The sequence below is a fragment of the Myotis yumanensis genome, unplaced genomic scaffold (assembly GCF_028538775.1).
Source record: "Myotis yumanensis isolate MYYU_CA2020_CCGP unplaced genomic scaffold, mMyoYum1.0.hap1 SCAF_3, whole genome shotgun sequence".
Lineage (NCBI taxonomy): Eukaryota > Metazoa > Chordata > Mammalia > Chiroptera > Vespertilionidae > Myotis > Myotis yumanensis.
In genome coordinates, this window is record NW_027223754.1 from 141,723,059 (window position 1) to 141,746,894 (window position 23,836).

Below are 23,836 nucleotides of genomic sequence, written 5' to 3' on the forward strand. Positions count from 1 at the left end.
TGTTGTGCATTCATTGGTGGACCTTTAGTACCGGGGAATATTCTTATTTTTATTCTGTTTTCTCTTTCTGGATCTATTATGTTGTGTGTTGGACTGATTCTTCTAATAACCTTTTGTACTATTTTCCATCTTTGTCTCATTGCTCTTTCTAAGGAAAGCTAAAGAAACTTTATCTTTCAACTCTTGTATTGAGTTTCTAAATTTCTGTTTTCTAGTTTTCATGAGCTCCTTTGTTCTCTGTTCCTTTGTTCTTGTTTTATGGATTGTAATATATTTTCTCTGGATGCTTCCTTCCCTGTGTAGTCATATTTGCTCTTACATTTTTCTTTCCTCTGTTTCGGTCTCAATGTAAGAGGCTTTCCTCAAAAAAGAAGGTCATCATTAAGGTTGGGGTGGGGTGGGACAGGCAGTTGAAGAACTTTTTTTTAAAAAGTTGACTAGAACATTTGAGTGTTGGGGAAGGGAAAGCTTATTCATTTGGGATTTTAATGGAAGGTCTTCAGTGTGGGCATTTGTTATGAGAATCCCCAGTGACAGAATGTTTTTTTTGTTCTGTTTTTTTTTCTGGGCTGGTCAGATACACCTCAGTGAAGGATGGGTGTTCTGGGAGTCAAATTGGAAGATGACTGCTAGGAAGGGGTCTCTACATTCACTATTCTAGTGTGCATATGTCATATCTTTGATACTCGTAACTGTCTGATCCTTTCGTCCAGCTTCTCAGTTTAACCCTTTCCAGAGAAGAAACTGTCATCTGCTGTAGTGAGGGAGAGGATCTGAGAATTTAACTGCTTATCAGGTTTTGCTCTGTTCTTCCTGTTTTATCCAGATTAAGTGTTCTTTTTCAGATTCTGTGTTTGAGCTGGTTCTCAGTTTTTCCTCTGCTTAGATTTCGGTCCTCAGTGAAGTTGCTGCTCCTGAGTCTCCTTGTCTGTCCTTCAGAGTGTGTCTGTTTAAAAACCCTTTATCATAATTTTAGTGGGGATCCTGTAAGGATTGAGATCAGATGAGTATGTGCAATTTGCCATCTTAATTGTCTTTTTTTAATCCATATTTTTATTGATTTCAGAGAGGACGGGAGAAGGAGAGAGAGAGAGAAACAATCAGTGATGAATGAGCAAGAATCATTGACTGGCTGCCTCCTGCACACCCACTACTGGGAATTGAACCCACAACCCGGGCATGTGCCCTGACCTGGAATTGAACTGTGACCTGGTTCATAAGTCGATGCTCAACTACTGAGCCACACCCTTCAGGCACTTTCACTTTTTAAATTTTGAGGGGAAAAAAGTTAATTACCTCTTTTATTATTTAATTTTGGATGCTTGCAAGCCTTTGGAGAAGGAAGGCAAGAGGGGAGTTATTTAAAGCAAAAGTTAGCAAACTCTCTGTAAAGGACCTGATGTTAAATATTTTAGGCACTTTGGGCCATGTGATCTTTGTAACTACTCAGCTCTGCTGTTACAGTGTGAAAGCAGCCAAAGACAATACATAAATGAGTTAACTGGCTGTATTTCAATAAAACTTTACTTACAAAAATAGGAGTGGGCTGGATTTGGCCATGTCACATAGTTTGTGGACCCCTGTTTTACCTTTAAGATTTAGATGTTTAATGAATGGTTGAATGAAATGACACTGAAGGAAGAGCAAGTTTATACTACGTCAGAGATATTCCAGAAATGATTATTTTTGTTTTTGATGAGAAGGCTGATTTTTTTTTTTGCCCTTTAATTGAAGGGAATATAAATTTTGCTAGCAGAATACAGTTGACTTTTTCTGTACTTGTTCCCATATGAAAATTAGACAGTATTTGTCCATATATGAAAAATTTTCAAATGCTTTTCTAAACATGTAAAGTAACTAAATCACTAAACCAAATAAATAGTAAAATGTAAAATCTCTATATATTGACTTAGATATTCTTATTTCCCTTTTTAATGCTAATTATAATCTCATCTTCAGAAACTAGACTTTTAAGATGAAATGGGAAGAATGTTATCTTACTAATTTTTACCTTCTCTTCCAATGCTACCATCCTCCTGGCTTTGCTCTAAGCATAAAGTAGTCTCAGCCTTTTTAAATGTTTACTGTTTTTCCCCATCTTCACTGTGAAGTCAAGAAAAAGGATGAAAGTCCACAAAGATAATGAGTACAGACTGCTATGGTTATTGCACAGCCATCAGGGATCCAGAATTCTTCTATTTTTCGAAACTCCTTCATCCTTAGCTGCTGACTTCCATTCTCTAGGTTGCCTCATGGTCCAGTGTGGCTGCCCAGGCTCTAGTCATCACATCCATATTCTAGGGAGGAAGAAATGTAAAAAAATAAAAGGGGGCCTCTTAGCTGTTTACCATCCTATAAAGGAAGGTTTCTCAAAGTTCTATATTACTACATTTTCTCTCACTGCTAAAATCTAGTTATGTAGCCACAAGCTAGCTAAAAGGTAGGCTGGGAAATGTAAATTTTTCTAGCTTTGTGAATTGCCATCTCATATAAAATTTGGGTGCTGTTACTAAGAAAAATCAATAAATATTGGGTAGGAAGCATACTCCTGACATCACATTCTCTGAACCAAAACCTGTTAAGCCATATTTTTAAAGGTTGAAGTATAAACTTTATATTTGACCACATGCTTTTAAATGAAATTTAAAAATATTTGTACTTGTTTACATATGAAGTTAGAAAGAAAACAGAATTCCCTTTTAGATTTTCTATTTCATATTTTTGAAAGAGGCATATTAACCTAGGAAATGAATTGAAGTTTTTCTACATATTTTATATTTTTGGTAATTTGGTACATTTGAACCTTGGTGTGATACTATGATATTGTAGCAAAGAACAGTCTGAACTTGATCAAGATTTGGATGATGTTGAAGAAATAGAAGAAGAAGAAACTGGTGAAGAAACAAAAATCAAAGGTATTATTTTACATTTTTTCAGGCTCTAGTGATTACTGGCACATGTCTTCTAGAGCAGTGGTCGCCAACCTTTGGGACCTCTCGGACCACCGGTTGGCGACTGCTGTTCTAGAAGGTAGTTCTCTTTTTGATCCTTATCCACCAGCCCATACCTCAGTTTAGTAACAGTTTGTGTATGTGTGTTTGATGTTGGGGGAGGGAAGAAAGAAAGGAGGGCCAGAGGAAGATGGGGATGAAATGATGGTAAGGGAGGAAGGTGTGAGTATAGTGACCCCTCAGAAGTCACTGTGTGTGTACCCTCTGCTGCTAGAGTGACATGGCATAGTTGGGTCAAACAGCTTAGCTACCCATGAGTTTTGTCTGAATTTAGAAATGTTAGAGATGGTGGGAGTTGTTTTTGGTGGTGCTTCTAAACAAATACCATTAGTTTAAATTTACTTGAAAATGTTTCGTATTTAATATGTAGACAATATATAGTGTGTGTGGATGCCCTTTTTAATCAAACCAAAAAAGAGACACTAAAATTAGTGATGGTAGTGTGGAATTATACTGCTTTAGGTTTTGTCCTATAGATAGCCAAGAATATTAAGGTAACAGATGAATCAACTTTTCATTTTTAAGCCAGAATGAGGTTAATTGTTAAGACTAGTGAACTTAGTTTTAGCTTTCATCATGCAACATTTTCTTAAAAGATAACAGACCATGTGTCCTTAGTGGCCAGTATTGATATTCTAAAGATATGGGTTATCACAACTATACATCTAATCAAATTAATACTAGCAGTCATTTGAAAACATAATTTGAAAAATTAAATGGAAATTTTGGGTAGTGTCTGTTGAAGAAGATAGCAAACTAATTTTTGCATATATCTAGCTACATTTGGGTTAAGTATAATTTCGAGACATGCTGATAACCAAATTTTGTTTGGTTTTAGTTACAACCTTTGACTTAACTGTTAACTTTCTCTATTAAGACATATGCAGGCACATTATACAAACAAACATCAAGTAAACTGGGTTACTCATTGTACTTTTTCCCAGGCTCCAAACTGTTACTGTATTTGCAGTTTTCTGATAATGTGTTGTCTGCCTTCAAAGAATTATCGAGTCATAGATAGGCATCTGGATGAAGCTTTGAGCATCCCAAAATGCAAGATGGCTGAAACACAAGACAGTAAGAGAAGGAATACTGTTTATAGAAGTTGTGTAAATGGTCCTGAGACATGGCACACACTAGAGATCATTAGGAATCTGTACATTAGGTTTTCCTAGAGTGAATTTTCTTTAGCTTGCTGCTCATCTCTACTCATACCAGCTAGTCAGGAAACCTCATGATTGGATTGTCCTATTAAAATAGCATAATACGTTTTCATAAAATCCTTCTTTCGATGCCCCTTCCCCCTTTTTTTTAAGCGCGTCAGCTTACTGTTCAGATGATGCAAAATCCTCAGATTCTTGCAGCCCTCCAAGAAAGACTTGATGGTCTGGTAGAAACACCAACAGGATACATTGAAAGGTACAAGTTCTTTTTCATAGTTCTTATTTCTCTTTCTGTAATCAACATTGCAGGTGTATCTATTTTTAAGGCCATCTGGGACTTGTGTACATAATAGTGGAAAACTCATGTTTGTTAATATCTAGGTTTTGCTAAGTACCACCAGTTTAGAGTTGGTCTTTTTAAAGTTTAAGTTCATCTCCACAGGAAGTATACTGATCTTAGTCATTTCTGAGATTTGTTTAGAGGTTTTATTAGAAATGCACAGAATTAGAAGAAATAACAGATTTCTTATTTAATTTGTTGGCAATATAAATCATTAGTAATAGCCCAAATATTCTATTTTGCTTGCAATTTTTTATATGGCTTTATGATTTTAAGATCCATCCATATGTATCTCTAGAAGCTTCTAGCCTCTAAATGGTTCCCAGATCTCCGTGATGTTTGTCCACCATGTTTTTTATTACATGCGTTTTCTTTGATGGATAACTAGATTGACTCCAAGCTCCATCAACACAAAGTCTATTGTAATGGTCATTGTACATTTCCTCTTAAGGAACTATGTAAGAATTTTTGTGTGATATGTACTTATCAGTGGGATTGCTAGTTCTGGGCTTTGCAAGCCTTAGGTACTTCCAGCTTGCTTTCTAGGATGACTGTATCCAATATAATGAAGGTTGCTTTATCTTTGTGTCCTTTCCAACATTTGGCATCATTCAGCTTTATAGTTTTTTTACTTTTACCAATTGAAGAGGTACAGGCTTATTTTATTTAGATTTCCTGATTTCTGATGAGTTTTTCTCATAATTGTGAGGCTTTTAGGTTGCTCATTTGTATCCTTTGCCCTTTTTCCTACTTGGGCTTACTATCTTTTCCTTGTTTTGCAGGATTTCCTATGTATTCTAGATATTAATCTCTTATCAGTCATTTTTACTTACTTTACACATAACACCCTCTAGTGAACAAAATTATTACTTTTTATGTTTATTCAGTTTTTACCTATGATTTGTTCTTTTGAAGTTAAGTCTTTTCTAGTTTCTTCTCTATTTCCTATTGACTAGTTTTATCGTTAGGTCTTCAATTCCTCTAGGGTACATCTTTGTATTTAATGTGAATAGGCATTCACTTTTTTTTCTTTTTAGTGTTCTAGCACATTTATTGCATATCACTTTTTTATAAACACATGTGTTTGTCTTTGAGCAGGACTTTGCTGTTTCATTGATCTTTTTTTCCCTCTTGTTTTGTCATTGTCACACTTAATTACCATGGCTTTATAGTATGTTTTAATATCTGGCAGGATGAGTTGCTTTCTTCTGCCACCCCTCACCTCACACAAGCTCCCTACTCCCATTCCCATCATGGTTTGACCTACCTGTGCACTTTTATTGTACATATATGATTGATAGTAAGTTTATTAGGGTTCTTTCAAAAAACAAACTGAACTAAAATTTTGTTTTGCTTTGTTAATCCTCACTTAAGGATATTTTTCCGTTGATTTTTAGAGAGTGGAATGAGGGGGAGAGGGAGAGATAAAGAAACATCGATATGAGGACACATTGATTGGCTGCCTCCCACTTGCGCCCGACCATGGCCAGGGATTGAGCCTGCAACCGAGGTACATGCCTTTGACCAAAATAAACCTGGGACCCTTCAGTCTGCGGGCTGATGTTCTATCCACTGAGCCAAACCAGCTAGGCCCAAACTAAAATTTTTGATAGCTATTGCATTGAATAAATAAATATATTAGCATGGTAGGGAGTTATGTCATTTTTCATATTAAATTGTTTCATCCATATCCTTATATCTATTCAGATCAGACTCTGTGTCTTTATTACAGCTTTTCTATGTAGTCTATTCTTGGTTAATTCCTATATGCCTTAGTTGTGTTGCTGTTGTGAATAGTATCTTAATTTTCTAATGTATTTTATGACTGGCTGTTCTTGATGTAGAGAAGGAGGGCTCTTGGTTTTTTTAAAGTTGATTTTATATTGGAAATCTTGGTACACTTACTGTAGTAATTTATTCTATATTTTCTCCCACGGGTGAAAGATCTTACCTGCAAATACTGGCAGTTTTAGCTGTAATCTTCCACGTTACACTATACCACGTATTTGTTTTTCTTTCTTTATAGCACTGGCCAATATTATGGTGAGCATCAGTGTTAAAAATGGGCATCTTTGTCTTATTTCTAACCTTAACCAGGAATGAATATAAAATCTCCATTTAAATTTGTGTCTATGATTTTTATGACCATTTTTTTCTATAAGTTTAGATGGTCTTTTGACTTTTTATTTGAATCGTTAAGTACATATTAAATATATATTTTGAAATACATAGTTTGAATATCAAACTAACCTCGCATTCCTGGAATAAGCTTAATCATGATGTATTGTTACATCATTGAGTTAGGTAGTTAATACTTTTATTCAGGATCCTTATTCATTAGTGAAATGAATATATGCATGTATGTATGTACAATAAAAAAACTTTCAAGAGTGGTAATTCTATCCCTTGGTTTTAGAGCCCAATGAAATGAACATGACTGCTTTTACTTTTTTTTCTGTTTCCTGTAGTGACTTGTATAAGATAGAAATTAACTGTTTCTTGAACCACTGGTAAAACTTTTTTTTTTTAATATATTTTATTGATTTTTTACAGAGAGGAGGGAGAGGGATAGAGAGTCAGAAACATCGATCAGCTGCCTCCTGCACACTCCCCACTGGGTATGTGCCCACAACTAAGGTACATGCCCTTGACCGAGATCGAACCTGGGACCTTTCAGTCCGCAGGCCGAGGCTCTATCCACTGAGTCAAACCGGTCAGGGCAGAACTCTTAAAAAATTGACTTGGATCTTTGGGATTTGGGAAGTAGAGGTTCTAGGGAATTTTTAAATTTTTTTAATCTAATTGATCTCTTCAAGTTCTCATGCCAACTTCAAAGTTTATATTCTCCTAAAAAGTGGATGCATTTTACCAAGTTTAAAATTGATTAGTATATAATTCATGATATTTTTTAAAATCTGTTATTATTTCCCCTTTGTATTTTATATTTTGCATCTTCAGTTTTGCTAGTTGCCTCACTCTTATTTGGTTTTTAGAACCAACTTTTGATTTTTTATTTCCGTATGTATATTTGTTAATTGCTGCTCTTTCTGTGGCTTTAATGTTATTATTTCCTTCTTATTTCTAATTTTCTAATTTCTGTTTACAATTTTTTAATTGAATGCTTGTTAGTTCATTTAATTTTTTAAAGAGATTAATTTCTCTCTTTGACCTTAATATTCTGTTTTTGTAAATGTTCTGTGAATGTTAAATATGGAGATCTATATGCTTAAATTAATAGCCCAAGCTTACTCATTGTGTTGTTTGGGTTCTTCTTACTTCTCATTATTGTCTGCTTGATCTAATGATGTCTGGGAAGGATGTGTTTAAAATCTTAATTTATCTGTTCTCACTGTAAATCCATCAGTTGTGGATTGTGTTGTAATTCTGTTTGTCTGATATTAAGATAGCTTTCTTTTGGGTTTTATTTACCTGGCATGTCTTTTTCCATCCTGGTATCTTACTCTAATGTGAATATTTGCTTCTTTATTAGTAATTTCAACTCTTTACATTTCTTAAAAGTGGTAATATTTTTGGACTCAATTGCTACCATATTTTCCTTATTTTTAAATTTATTGTTTGGTTTGTCTTCTGTTTTCCATTGAATAGAACAAGTTGACTTCTGGTTTCAAAGTTAAGTGCATTCTTTTTTTTGTTCTTATAGGAGAGTGGCTCATAACCCAATACCTAATTTTATTTATTCCTATTGATTTTTTAAAATTCACCAATATCTATATTGCTTATAAATAATTTTTCTAGTCCTCTATTTCTTTCCTTTAAGGCAACAGTAAAATTTCTCAAGGTATTCGACCACCCTTACCTTATCTATAGCCTCCTGTGGATTTTTTTTAAACTTACAAATTATTTTTTAACGTTCTCAATTATCTTAAAATTTCACTTTATTCTTGTATATATACAGTATTTTCTTTTGAAGCCTTATGTCAGTGTGATTTCTTTTGTAGGTTATTTGCTTTCTTTATTAAACTCTTAGAATTTTCTTTTGTCTTTGATATTCCTAAATCTCATTAACATGTCTGGGGTTAGGGTAAAGATTTTCATATTGCTTTTTAACTTTGAGAAATTCTCTCTTTTTTTAGATATTCACCTCCTTTTGTTTTTTAGCTATTGTTAAAGTTGTCATTCATATCTCATAGCTTTTCTGTCTCTCCTATCTGGAGAGCTTTTCAACCTCAGACTTTCTTCAGTTGAACCTGTCTTGTTTATCCTATTTGTTGGTCATTTTAGTTACTGCATTTATCATAATAATCCTGTTTCAGATTTCTTGGTCTTGTCTCATTCTGCTACTATCTTCCCTCTTCTCTAAGTATATATATTCTATTGAAATTCTTAGTCTAATAATTCTGCTTCGGGTGATAAGTATTTCATTCATTCTGTACTCAAGTGTCTAGGTATTTTGGCCTTAGAGCTTGGGGATTATGATAAGTATTGAGGGAGGAATGAAGATCAGACTCTGGTTTGTGACAATCCTGTGGAGTTTAAGGAGAAGGGGATGGGATGAGCCTAAGGAGAGTTTCAGTCACTTCGGATTTAAAGTTTGCTGACAATTCTGGGCAATATTTTGGCTGCTTTGGGAGGAGGCAGTCTCCTGATTGTAATCCATTGTATCTGGATTGGAGGAAGTGGAGTCAGTGCTTGTGGGTTTTGAGTCAGTCCAGTTTTCACCAAATTCTTGCTATTCTAGAAACACTGGCACTGGGCTCTGAAGGGTGAAGGGGGGACAGCAGTGAGTGTTGAAAGGCAAGCGCAGAACTTAAAGGCTACCCACTCTGGTCATCCTAGGATCTTTTCCCAGGTGGTAGGTCAACCCCATACCAGTTAAACACAGACTTCCATCTTGGAAGTTGCTTGTGTATGTGTGAATGTATGGTATATGTACATGCACACGTGCACATCGGAGTGGGAGTAGGGGTCAGCAGCCCAATGACAGAACATTAAGCTTTTTGTTTGTAAGAAATAAAGTTGATAATGTTTTGGTATTTGTTTTTTTACTTGATTATCTTTTTTTTAAATATATTTTTATTGATTTCAGAGAGGAAGAGAGAGGGAAAGAGAGATAGAAACATCAATGATAAGATAGCATCATTGATCAGTGGCCTCCTGCACTCTCCCAACTGGGGATCGAACCCACAACCCAGGCATGTGCCCTTGACCAGAATTGAATCCAGGACTCTTCAGTCCGAGGGCCGACGCTCTATCCACTGAGCCAAACCGGCCAGGGCTTTACTTGATTAACTTAACTAAAGTGATTAAGTAAGATATTACTTGATTTACAACCATCTGTTTATGACAGGAAATTCTAATCTGGATTCTGGATCTGTTGTACAGATTTACTGAAGTTGGGTAAATTTTGAATGTTAGCATATTTTGGGGAGGTAGAGGGGTTCATACATGTAAGCATTCTTTGAGGGGCGCATTCTTTGAGGGGCTCACAGACTAGGTATGTATAACCTTTTAAAAATCTATGTGCCATAGTAAATTGTATAATATATGAATTATATCTCAATAAAGTTGTTAGAGACTACAATAGAAAATAATAGTGTAGGGTACTGTCCTATTTCCCAGTATATATATGCTCCCTTCCTTTCCCCTAATACTAACTTATACAGGTGAGATATTATTTTGTCTGTTTGTTTCTTTGTTTGTTTTAAGAAAGTTCAGTTATCATTTAGTATTATCATTCCACTAGAGGCCCATTGCACGAAGATTCGCACAATAGACCTTCCCCTGGCTGCCGACACCGGTTTTCCTCTGGCACCTGGGACCCAGGCTTTTGGTCCGGCCGCAGAGGAGAAGCCAAGCCTCAAGGCTAAGCTTCTCCGCTCCGGCTGCCATCTTTGTTGGGTTAATTTGCATACTCATCCTGATTGGCTGGTGGATATAGCGGAGTGATCACCAATTTACATATTTCTCTTTTATTGGTGTAGGTAGCTTTTTTTTTAAAAAATATAATCCTCACCTGAGGATATTTTTCCATTGACTATTTTAGAGAGGGGGAAAGACAGAGAGAACAATCAATGTGACATAAACACATCAATTGGTTGCCTCCTGCACAAGCCCTGACCAGGGTCTGGACCAGGGAGGAGCCTGCAACTGAGGTACATGCCCTTGACCAGAATCAAACCTGTTACTCTTCAGTCTGCAGGCCAATGCTCTATCCACTGAGCCAAACTGACTAGGGCCATGACTTTTTAACTTTAGAATATAAGACTGTATTTTACAGCTGAGATGCCAGTGCATAAGTACAAAGTTGAACTTGAATACAATGAAAGGTTTGGGTTGATGATATGTTTTACATTTTCCTATCAGTTTAATGTATCCGGCTAAATATCTACTTTTGAACTTTTATAGTACAGAGGCCCATGCATTTATACCTCTTAAAGATTATTTTCAGTTAGTATATCTTCACTTCAAGTAGGAAACCTATTATGCTTCAATTTCAGAATGATAAAAGAAGTGTAACTTGTGTCTTACTGGCATGTCATGTAATTGATGCTTTCTAATCTTTCAGCTTGCCTAAGGTAGTTAAAAGACGAGTGAATGCTCTCAAAAACCTTCAAGTTAAATGTGCACAGATAGAAGCCAAGTTCTATGAGGAAGTTCATGATCTTGAAAGAAAGTATGCTGTTCTCTATCAACCTTTATTTGATAAGGTAATGCTTTGTATTACTTTGTTTTAGATATGTAAAATTTGAGACGGTAATAAAGCTCCAGAAGCAAAACTTTTTTTAAAGATTTCTTATTGATTTTTAGAGAGGAAGGAAGAGAAAGAGAAAGAGAAACATCAATGTAAGAGCAAAACATCAATTGGTTGCCTTCTGCACACCCCCTTGGGATCGAGCCCATAACTTGGGCATGTGCCCTGACGGGGAATGAGGACAATGCCCAACCCACTGAGACATTGGGCCAGGGCCAGAAATAAACTTTCTTTAGACCTCTCAGCAAAAATGGTTACTAGATGTATTTGGGAAAACTATCAATAATAGCAATTCAAATTATGGTATGCATTAATTAAAACCTATGGGTTCCTAATGAGAAACAGATAGTTTTTAGCTTGGATATCATGTAAGCTTTTTTTTCTTCAATCATTTTAGCGATTTGAGATCATTAATGCAATTTATGAACCTACGGAAGAAGAATGTGAATGGAAACCAGATGAGGAAGATGACATTTCGGTTGGTACCAACTTTAATTTGGGGTGTTTTATACTTTGGGAATGAAAGCATTTCCTTCGAACTTCATGATGACATACAAAGGATTGTTCCCTTTTTTTCAAGTGAGGAAATGGAGGCTTCTAGGTGACTTGCCCACAACTAATAATGGCAGAGCTGAGACACAAATCCAGTGCTCTGTTAAATGACCCTGTTTCTCCAGAATTGCTATTTTAATGTTGGTTGCTTAAGAGAATATAATCTATATTATAAAAACCCAGTGGCCCTAATGCCATAATGACCAAAGACTGGTCACCAGGAGACTGCGTGCATGCTGAGGCATGTGCGGGTGGGTGGGGCTGCCTACGCAGCGAGGTGCCTGCGGTTGGGCAGAGACTTTGACTCTGAGTCTTGCAGCGCTGTGGGACTCGGCGAGGTCCCGGGTCTCCCGCGATTTCACATGCTGGGTCACTAGTATTTTTATAAGAAAACATCAAGGAATAAAGCATTGGACAAGGTTTATATTTCTTTTGCTTTTCCTGTTTACTATGCTTAAAAGTAATTATTTTTCATGACTTTAAAAAATTATTTTCCTAAAACTTTTTTCTACACCTCATGGTCCTGTAAACTGTGACCTACTATACTGTTCTCTTCGGGAGCAGTATGGTTGTAGCAATATTTATAAAAGTAAGGTTTGGTATGGGTAACAGCAGTGTTCACACAATTGGACTAGAACTGTTGGGGCTGAAAGTTATAATTAGTGATTGAGGGTTTGTTGGTTTCTGTACTTAACATTTAATTTAAGGGGATGTATATGATTTTATCAAGAGGTTTAATTTAGGTTTTCAGTAATGTGTGCTGTTATTTATCAAGGAGGAGCTGAAAGAAAAGGTCAAAATTGAAGATGAGAAAAAGGATGAAGAAAAACAGGACCCCAAGGGAATTCCTGAATTTTGGTTGACTGTTTTTAAGAATGTTGACTTGCTCAGTGATATGGTTCAGGTAATAATACTCATAAAAATATCAGGTTACCTCAGAGAGTGTAAACCTTTGAAATTTAAATGTTTGATGACTAGTCTCTCCATAGTTGACATTTGTAGAATGGTTGCTTTCTTTTGAAACAGCTATTGTCTGTAGAGGGGAAATTGCAGCTTTTTTTTTAATGTAACCAAATAAATTATGATTCATTTTTAAAAAATAGATAATGAAATAGTCCCTTTAATAATTGGTCATTATTGTCTGGTGCTTTCTCAGACAATAGTTTTGTGCCTTCTGTCTCAAATGTTTAGTGTGGAGGTAGGATGTGAGAGACTTAACCATTTCAATTGTCTTACCCAGAAGACCTTGTCAGTCTGAAACAGCTATTCCAAAGTACATTTGTATTTTATAAGAATGCTGTAAAAATAGTATTTTTATTGATTTTAGAGAGGACGGGAGAGGGGGAAACAGATAGAAACATCAATGATGAGACAGAATCATTGATTGGCTGCTTCCTGCATTCCACATACTACGGATAGAGCCTGCAATCCTGACTGGGAATTGAACTTTGACCTCTTGGTTCATAGGTTGATGCTGAGCCACTGAGCCACACCAGCTGGGCTATCTTTTACAGTTGTCACTTTTTCTGGGAAACATTGTCTTATAATCAGAAGCATTTCTTGAGCCACTGCCATCTGCACTATAGTACTTGTTTCCTGATATTTTGATTGTTGGAAGTTAGTATCAAGAAAAACAAATGGTCTCAAAACAATGACTCCTTAATAGAAATTCTACTTTAACCAAGTAGGAAAACATCAAGCAGAAAGAAGGAAAGGAACAAGAGTAGCTAAGAGCAGCAGTTACAATCAATCAGGAAACATTTAAAAGCAAACATGCCAATTTTAGACTTGGTTTTGTGCTCTTCAGCCCATTCAGTCTGGATAATGACGTAGTCATCGCTACATAAAACTTAACTTGAAAATGTCAGTCATTTCAGTGTTCATTGTCCAGTTGGAGAACACTCGTCCTAAAATGCCACATTACTTACTCATTTTTTTTCTTTTAATTTGAAGGAACATGATGAACCTATTCTGAAGCACTTGAAAGATATTAAAGTGAAGTTCTCAGATGCTGGCCAGCCTATGGTAAAAACTTTGAAATACTTTCAATTTTTGTAACAGATGTTTATAGATAAATAAGTGGAACTTTCTAAAAAGAGGTGTGACATTTAAGGGTTAGAGATGGGGATGAGATATTAAAAGTGATACGTGGTATACTTAATTATTGGTAGGAAATAAATGTTTAGATGTTAATAATGTGATGCAACATTTCCTCCCTCTTTATTTTATATATTTTATTGATTTTTTACAGAGAGGAAGGGAGAGGGATGGAGAGTTAGAAACATCAATGAGAGAGAAACATTGATCAGTTGCCTCCTGCACACTCCCCACTGGGAACGTGCCGGCAACCAAGGCACATACATGTCCTTGACCGGAATCGAACCTGGGACCCTTTAGTCCGCAGGCTGATGCTCTATCCACTGAGCCAAACCAGTTAGGGCAACATTTCCTCCCTCTTAACTATTTTCAAAATATAGTTTATCATTGTTTCTGGATTTAAAATGTATTAAAAAAATAATACCAAGGAAACATGAATAAAAAAATACTTATTTTGTATTAAAAGGCATGTTTCTGGGACTTACATAAAATAGAAGATACTAGAGGGGGCCCCCTAATTTCCCATTATGAGAGCTCAACCAACAGCTTTTTCCCAAAACCATCAGTAGTATAATGTAAAGTATGGGCAAAGCTACTAAAGGTTATAGATTCTTATATTGGCATGTAATAAGGTTGGGCCTTTTCTCTGTCCAGCTTAGGTTCTAGTCGAAGATTTAAAATTTCTCTTTGTGGGGATGGAGAGAGAAATGAGGACTTGGTCAGTTTATTCAGATGTGCCCAACCTATTTCATAAACCTGTTACTAAATAGTATTGTATGCTGAACTAAGATTTGTGCATCATTTTGCTTTTAACATAAAGGAGATTTATCTGACTGTTTCCCAGAGTGGGAAAAACACTGTCACTTAGAATTTTATGTTTATAAAAACTAAAGATAAAGCTTTACTTATTAAAGAATTGAAATTGATTATGTAGGAATTTAATTCGTTTTTTTACTTTTTTAAAGAGTTTTGTTTTAGAATTTCACTTTGAACCCAATGAATATTTCACAAATGAAGTGTTGACAAAGACATACAGAATGAGGTCAGAACCAGATGATTCTGATCCCTTTTCCTTTGATGGACCAGAAATTATGGGTTGTACAGGGTGAGTTTAATTTTATTATATTAACAGAATGTTAAGTTTGTATTTGTAGTACTTATGATTTGTGGTATTGGTATTTCCATGTCTGTGTGTTAGATACATACATAAATAGTTTATCTCCAAATATTTGAGTAAAATGTTATCTGAGAAATTAGCCATTTTCCTAGAATTCGTCTTGGAAAATGGCTAATATTATAGACATTTCTCCAAAGGAAGTGCAAATTTAAATTTATTATATTGTGAGTTTATGGGGATTGTAAATATGTTTATTGGAAAAATTTGGTTAGAAATAAAATTTTCCTCTTTACACTGCAATAGAAAGCACTTGGACCAATTTTGCCCTCTAAAATTTGAAATTAAATATACTATTTATTTGGGAAAGTCTTAGCAGTTGAAAGTAATGTGTTAATTGTGATAGATTTTTCTTTTTCTCTTTGTTTGGAAGGTGCCAGATAGATTGGAAAAAAGGGAAGAATGTCACTTTGAAAACCATTAAAAAGAAACAGAAACACAAGGGACGTGGGACAGTTCGTACTGTGACCAAAACAGTTTCTAATGACTCGTTCTTTAATTTTTTTGCCCCTCCTGAAGGTAAATAGTGTTTTAGTTTGCATTTTGGTGGTTGTTTTATTATAAGCTTTGTTTAATTTTTTTTATTCATTTGAATTTCTCTTCTCAATTTTGCAGTTCCTGAGAGTGGAGATCTGGTAAGCTGAATTGTTATTTAATTGTTGAATTGTTTACTGTGTATGAAATTAAAGGACTGGTTCTCAAAAAGTGGGGAGTTGGGGTAGTTGCCACTAGGTTTGTAGTGCATGGGGAAGCTCTCGATGCATCTGAACAGTTCCATTCAAAATGCTCATAGTGCTTTCACTGAGAAATGCTGAAATGCTCAAGATTTTCTTTTCTTTTGAAACTTGGCAAATACTTTGAGGGATTCCAAGTTTTCAAGACTATAGTTTTCTTCCTTATTGAAACTAGAATGTGTTTGTGAAAGCCTGAGTGAGATTCTATTATTCCACTTGGTGTTTTCCGTAACTAATATTTTAAAAGGAAAACGGCAGTTATGTAATTAAGTTGCTTTATTTATATTTTACTTTTAAGCCATAAAAAATAAACAATAACTAGTTCACTAATTTTTACTCCCCTAAATTTCTGAGTATATACACAGTTCTGCTAACTTTCTTTTTTTAAAAAAACTGTAAATGACTGGTGGGTCATACCACATTTAAGTAAGTTTTCAAATGTCAGAAAGTTAAAAGTGAAGTTGAGAGTTACTTCATGATTTAAATCCAAGAGTGTTGCATGTGCTGAATTAAGTAACAGAGTTAAATTTTGTGCTTTTGTTTTTCTTAAATAGGATGATGACGCTGAAGCTATCCTTGCTGCAGACTTTGAAATTGGTCACTTTTTACGTGAGCGTATAATCCCAAGATCAGTGTTGTACTTTACTGGAGAAGCCATTGAAGATGATGATGATGATGTGAGTGGATCTGAATCCTGCAATAAAATCATTTAGTGAGTGTATGATAGTCAGAATTGGTGAGAGGTTTAATGAATTGATGTAATTTTTAGAAAGCACAGCAGAATAATGCTATCAGGATAATTCCTGATGTCCTGTAGATAAATTTTCTGAGTTGTTTTAAATAGATTTTCTTTGGGTTCATTTATTATAGTTTTTATTTTTCTGCTAATAGGAAGACTGCTCTGAATTAGTGAAACTTCACAATGTTTGGTTAGTAATGTAGATCTATTATGCTCTTGTCTTTGACCAAATAAAACATGCCAAGAACTTTTTTTAGTGCTTAACAATAGTAGGAAGCATAGAATTTTTATTCCAAGGAATATTAATTAAAGATTTAGGTAAAGTTAGGTTGCCCTCAAAGGTTTTGGTGTCTTTTATTGCTAAATGGCAATAATTCAGATAGACATTTTGTGCCTTGTGTTCCACACCTAAGTATAAGAAAGTAATATTTACAATAAAGCTGTTACATCACATTTAATCATTCACTTTAGGGAAAATATTTTTCCTTCTTTTAGATACTAGTGGATACAATGATGGATGTAAATACTGCTGTTCTCAAAAGTTTATTCATCAAACTTGACCCTTTTTTCCTTTTTTTAGTATGATGAAGAAGGTGAAGAAGCGGATGAGGTAATGTTTACCAAATGAGCAAATAATACTGTTTAAAACATTGAGAAGCAAATTGAATGACTTATGTATTCCTTTGCTATAATCATTATTCTGTGATAATGCATAAAAACATTTTTGGAAAAATTATGATTTTAGAACCTACAGCCAAACAATGTATGTATAAGGTTTCAATAAATAAATTATAAAACTCAGAACATTTTTTTTATTTCAAATAATTCTGTTCTGCTGCAGGGTTATCAGCTCTTTGAAGAAGTCAAAAGCTGCAGTAAACTTTTCCCACGTTGGCTGCAGTAAATCTTTTCAATAAAAGCTGTCTGGATGTCTCAAGTTGTGTTGGGAAATTTTTCATAATAGAAGCTTTCATATTAAATTGCATTGTCACCAAACTCTGTAATCATGAAATTCTATTGACCTATAGAGTAATTTGTTTTAAATTCTTCCTACATTATGAGCCATTTCTTCCCTACTATGTACCTACTTCATGGATGCATTTTGAACTTTAATATAGGAAGGGGAAGAAGAAGATGAGGAAAATGATCCAGACTATGACTCAAAGGTGAGTATAATTAGTGCTGTTTTCTATTAAATTGAAGGCAGGTTAAATAAAAGTTAATATCTCAATATAAAGTTTAATTTTATCCATAAAGTCTAGGCCATTAAAGATATATATATATATATATATATATATATATATATATATATATATAAAATCCTCACTAGCATTTCAACAATACACATAATTTCAATGCATCTCTCCTAAGAAACTTATTTTAGGTTCTGACCTTATATTTTTAAATTCCAGGCTAAGTAAGCCCTAGAATTCTTTTTATTTTCACTTGTATTGATTTCAGAAAGGAAGGGAGAGGGAGAGAGAGAGAAACATCAATGATGAAAGAGTCATTGATCGGCTGCTTCCAGCACCGCCTACTGGGGATTGAGCTCCCAACCTAGGCATGTGCCCTGACCTGGAATCCAACTGTGACTTCCTGGTATATAGGTCAATGCTCAACCAGTGAGCCACACTGGCTGGGCTAGGATTCAATTTTAATGGCATACTATCATGTACATTTTTTTTTTTTTTTACTTTTTTTTAGAAACATTTTAAATCACAGCTTATGGTTTTAGGCTGTTTCCCCTCCAAAGGAAAGCTTATAAACAAAGGTCAGCTTTTAAACCATCTGAATGTAGGAGTACTTGAGAATTAGGGGAGCAGTACTGCTTGTTAGATTCTACCAACCACCTCCCTTTTCCATCTGAGTCCCAGAAATTTGTCATATCAGGGTTAGTAAAGGCCTTTATTTTCTCAAAAAATACATGGTACATTTTATCAGGATTCCTTTGAAACTGGTTTCTCTTTAATTCACTCGTTTGCTAAATGCTACAAAATATCCAGAAGATACTTTAACGTACTGGGCAGGTAAGAGGAGATAGTTAAAAATCAAATTAAATATTCCAACACATATGACTTACTCCTAACAGCTAAATTATGAATGGAATTAGTATTTTTTGAGTAATCTATAAAAAGGCAAAAATAATGGCTATTACAACTAACAAATTGCTTGGTTATTTAATTTTTCAAGATTATGGCTCTGTCTCATTTTATGGAGTTCATTCAATAGTATAAAACTTGGATTTTATTTTAGCATTTTCATGATCTGCTAATGTTTGAATAATAATTTGCTATCATTGCTAATACCCCTTTTTTGATTTGCCAAATTTTTGACAGCGGTGAGATAATGTGATAAGGTCATTAATTACTAATGAAATATTAACTGAAGCTAGTAGGAAAAAATAGATTGACTTGTTGTTTTCCTTTAACAGAAGGATCAAAACCCAGCAGAGTGCAAGCAGCAGTGAAGCAGGATGTATGGCCTTGAGGATAACCTGCACTGTAATAGCCTAAATACAACTATTATTTACAGACTTATGTTTTTGTATTTTCTTGGTAGACTCAATAATTTTTTTAAAGGGAAGGAATTGATATTTTAAAGACAATTTTGTTCTACCTAGCATTTTAAATTTAGTTTTTCTGCCAGATATGTTGAATGCAGAAATTCTCTCACACATTTTCATTCATTGCTACATAGTTTGGTTCTTCTGGGGTATTTTTATCATGTAACTGTTAGATACAGCTATGAAAATAAACAAACTATTAAATGAAACAGATTTTTTTGTTTTCCTAATTTTTTTCCTGAAGAACCAAAGTATTTTTTCAGCTGATAGTTAAGTGGATTTAAATTTTGTCTTTCATTACTTTGTTATAGAGATGCAGTGCCTATACTGAAACAATTCATTTTAAAAACAAACTGGTCAAGACAATCTGTGGTTAAGAATTTCCAGTAAGACCACATCTATTAACTTTGATTGTTTAATGGATTTTTAATATTTTAGGTGACATAATTAACTATAAAGAACCCTAACTCAATTGTATGGTTATTGGTTAGTTACCATAGGGAGACAAATGAAACCTAGTATTTTCAGACATTAAGCTTTATTATTTTAACTGTACTTTTAAATTTAACCTCCATTAACTAAACATCTCTTCTTTGTGGTAGGGTCTACCTTCTGCTTCCCTGGAAAGGATGAATTTTCATCATTTGACAAGTTCATTTCAAGTTTTTTGTTGTTTCTTTGTTTGTTTGCTTGTTTGTAGCCTAAAATAAAAATGTCAAATATAATTTTAGTTCTCACAAGATAATGTCTTACAGTTTTGTACTAATTCAGGCAGAAGTGAAGCCTTAGCTTGAATTAAGTATTGTGCCCAGTTTACTATTATATTGAAGAAAAGGGTGCCAACTCTGGACGAGGTATACTACATTTAATAAGAAAGTATAAAAAAAAAGACAAATGGTGTAATTTTTTTTAAAGAGTAAGTTAAGTTTTATTTCCTTTGGTTAGAATGAAAGAAGGCCTCAAGCCTCTGATGAATTCCAATTCTTACTGTTTAAAATATGAGTATGTTGTTTACCCATGCTTCTGTTTACTATGTATTAAAATGGGTAGTACTGTTTACTTAACTACCTCACATGTGTTAGACATATTAACTTAAATTATATATGAAATGTTTCTCAACCTATTGAAAGCTTAAAAATTTGGAACTTTTTGCGCCACAAGTATGATATTCAGCCTTTTAGTCTACCACAGTTTGCTAAATAAACCAGAAAACAAAAGTTAAGTACTTTACTCTGGATCTGGTCAGGCAGTGCTCTTTTAGTGGCTCCTTATTTAATAGAAGTGGATGGATAACCAACTATTTCAAAGGTCCAAGGATCGTTTTAGGTATTTTTGTTATGAACATAGAGATCATGGTTCTAAAATAGAAGTAAAACCGTTTTTAAGGGGGTTGGGGGAATCCCACTAAATTTGATACTGTAGAGCCACATTTAAAATACCTCAGGCTAATTACTGTTGATTTTTTCTGGTGAACTTAAAGTTTTGGCAGTGAGGGTGGACTAATTAGATTGTAATTGGAAAACAGCTTAGAGTTTCTGCTTGTAATAAAATAACATTAGGTTCATTTTTAGAAATGATAGAGCTTCCATTTTGAAAATTTAGTATTATGGTCTTAGAATGTGAATGAATACATTTTGTTATTTGTATAGTACTATCTTTTTCACTCCTGAGATTTTAATTAACTGCTGGAAATCCTTAACCAATTGCAATAGTTTATGGGGGGCGGTGCGGGGGGATGCCATGAAAACACCTGATGTTTTTCCTCTTGATTTTCAAAATGATTTTGGTTGCTTTGATTAGACCTTCTGTGCTAATGTTTTTTTTTTGTACCTATAGCTCATTTGAACACATCTGAACTTTTAAAAAATGTTAACCTAAAGATAGGTTCTCATTTTTATATGAACTTTAAGTAGCAAAACCACTATATTCTTTTTTTTCATTAGGAAATAGCTATTGCCAAAGTGAGGGAGAAGATACTATTTCATCTTGTTATATAAGGGCAATGTGATTTGCAGAGGAATTGCTCTCTATTAATAAAGTTGGGGTTTCAAGGGATATCAGTGTTCATCTCTGCCATCTTTCCAGTTCCAAAAGGTTCTATTCCATTCAAGAAATTTGAGATATGTAATTGGAAGACCTTAATAAAATTTGCATTTAATTTTATAAAATGTACTGGTGATGTTTTGGGTGGTTTTTAAATAAAAAATACTACCTTTTTGTAAGAACAGAGTAGAGATGTTTAGAGTTGGCTATTCTGTGCTTAGACCATGATGGTCTGTAAATTTGATTACTTTTAAATTATGAGCAACCTCCCAAGCCCTGCTGAGTGGAGTTTCTATTGGAAGACTAAAAGGGACTTGCACAGTTCTATAGATTTTACTGGGTTAACTGTAGACATTTTTGAGATGACTTCAAGCTTTTAGTAATTAGTTTTCTCTAGCCCAGGCATTGGCTGCCAAGTTCTCATTCCCCCCTGCCACCGCCACCCCCTCCCCCCCCCAATATAGTAAATGGTAAAATCCAATCTGATCACTTAAAAAGTAATACTTTGAAAACATTTGACATTTTACAGTCATTCAAATTGGTAAGCAGAGAACAACAATTCCATAAACCAATTACTAGTAGTTTTTAGTTTAACATGGATGTCTGAAAGTTAAATGTATGGAATTTCTCAGAATTCTTTTATCTAATTCATTGAAGCAGTATGGTGACAAAAATATCTTTAATAGTGTGGAATTGGCTTAGAATAGTACTTAAGGAAAACGGGCTTCTATTTCCTTTTTTAGCTCATTTAATAAATACACCTGAAAAGGAGACATTAGCTTTGATAGAAATACTTTCATTATTTTTTAATAGGTTAATGAGATTGATTTGGTATATACGTCCTCTAAGATAATTGAATTAACTATGTTACTACTGCTTTTCAGACTGAATTTGTGGGTTTATCCGAGTTGTAGACAATTCCCATTATTAAAAATATAAAACTTTTGAATTGTGAAAGCATCAGACCATGCAGAAATATTAAGCTAATATTAAAATATTATTTAAATATTTTATTTCAGGGCATGGTTTAGCATTTGAGTCCATTTTTATGGGATGATCTTATAAAAATTGTAGCATTTATATTTTTAACTGTTTAAACCAGATGTTATCTTAAATGTACAGAATAAACGATTGGCTTAGAGGAAGCATACATTCTTTTTAGGAGCCTTTGAAAAGAAAAAGCATGTGAATTTAGTATAGGTGTTTTTTTTTAATCTTCACTCTATATTGGTAATTGTAAACCATTTTGTTTTGAAAATACTCATAATTTAGGTAACTTGCTACTTAAAACACTCTAATAGCTGAAAATTAAATGGTGAAATTAACAGATTAATTTTTAGCTGTGTAGTGATGATTTTTTGTATGCTGGTTTAAAAATCCAGTTATTAAACAGTAAATTGGATAAAATTTAACCAAGTTCTTGGACTGATTAAGAACTTCAGAGAAATGGAAACATCTTTGTTGGAGTGTGAAATTATTGAAGGATAAGTGTTTATCCATGAGAAATTTTGATTGTATTTCGTTGATTACATTTTCAAAAAATACAGCATTCTTTGTATCTTGTGTGTAAGTATAAAATGAGAAACAGAGCCTAATAATTTAGAAATAATAAATTGTCAGCAGGAAATAAGTCCTTAATGCAGTTGTTTAATTTTGAAACTTGGGGTGAAATGTTGCTTAAAAATCAAAGCAGTGCTTTTATATCTTCATGTATTTTAAACTTAAAAGCAAGAACTGGGGACAAGTGATGAAAAATAAAAGGACCAGAAGTTGGCAGATTGCAGCAAGAGTTAATGATAGTAATATTCATAATTTTTCATAATGAAATTAGGCAGTTGTAGCTCAGCTTTTCATGGAGTGGTAAAATAGTTACTTTTGTGGGGTTTTTTGGTTAATCCTCACCTGAGGATGTTTTTCCATTGATTTTTAGAGATCGTGGAAGGGAGGAGGGGAAGACAGAGCTAGAAACTATTGGTTGCCTCCCACATGAGGCCCCTCTGGGGTTGTACAAATTGAACTGGCTAGGGTGAAAATTGTTACTTTTTAAAGTGTTTAAAACACTGGGAAACTACCTTAGTATTTCAAAAGTGAAATCTTCCAAGAATTTTTAAACTAAGATAAGGACATTTATGCTAGTGGCCTCAAGGCTAATTAGAGGTTGCTCTGTCAAAAGCAGGGCAAATTTCCTTTTATCTGCAATAAAGTAAAATACCAGGATTTTGGCAGAAGGGGGTGCTTATCAATGTTTCTTTTTTTCTAACAGTTGAAAGAATTTCTGTATGTTCTTTACTCATCACCATTTATTGATTTTGCTACATAAATTTATATTGTGTATGCATTTTTTTTAAAAACTTTGACAAAGTTGCAGACATGCCCTTTCACCCTCTAAATGCAGCGGTTGCTCATTACTGGAGACATTCTTAGAGAATCACAGAACAATTAAAAATCAGGAGAACTTACTATGCAATCACAGTTCATTTTGATGCTTAAATCATCCCAGATTTGACCAGTAGTATTTCCAAGCTGGTTCCTCTGCACGTTTGGTATGTTTTGCATCAATTGAACACTTAATATACTTCAGTTCCAAAAAGACTGGGGGCTTCTCTTAGACTTTTTCTGTCCCAGCCCTGAAATTGGGTATTTCTCTAAGGATTTCTGGAACCTTTTAAGGGAATGGTATTTAGAATCCAAGTCTGGGTGCTGGGTGT

General features: G+C 34.2%; 1 protein-coding gene across 3 annotated transcripts in view; it reads left to right on the top strand.

The window, feature by feature from the left end:
* NAP1L1 (nucleosome assembly protein 1 like 1) overlaps positions 1–21,253 on the top strand; it is a 35,118-nt gene extending 13,865 nt beyond the window's left edge. The window contains exons 3-16 of one of the 3 annotated variants that reach the window (XM_070409690.1): positions 2,830–2,915; positions 4,328–4,430; positions 11,041–11,182; positions 11,624–11,704; positions 12,554–12,682; positions 13,732–13,803; positions 14,841–14,980; positions 15,423–15,568; positions 15,665–15,684; positions 16,338–16,460; positions 17,103–17,132; positions 17,641–17,688; positions 18,954–19,023; positions 19,688–21,253. In XM_070409690.1, the coding sequence (XP_070265791.1) occupies positions 2,830–2,915; positions 4,328–4,430; positions 11,041–11,182; positions 11,624–11,704; positions 12,554–12,682; positions 13,732–13,803; positions 14,841–14,980; positions 15,423–15,568; positions 15,665–15,684; positions 16,338–16,460; positions 17,103–17,132; positions 17,641–17,688; positions 18,954–18,989 (1,156 nt within the window). In that variant the 3' untranslated portion in view covers positions 18,990–19,023; positions 19,688–21,253. Of the gene's footprint in view, positions 1–2,829; positions 2,916–4,327; positions 4,431–11,040; positions 11,183–11,623; positions 11,705–12,553; positions 12,683–13,731; positions 13,804–14,840; positions 14,981–15,422; positions 15,569–15,664; positions 15,685–16,337; positions 16,461–17,102; positions 17,133–17,363; positions 17,460–17,640; positions 17,689–18,953; positions 19,309–19,687 lie in introns of those variants that run through there. The other 2 variants (XM_070409691.1, XM_070409692.1) reach the window with 2 other exon arrangements.
* Positions 21,254–23,836: the final 2,583 nt, after the last annotated feature.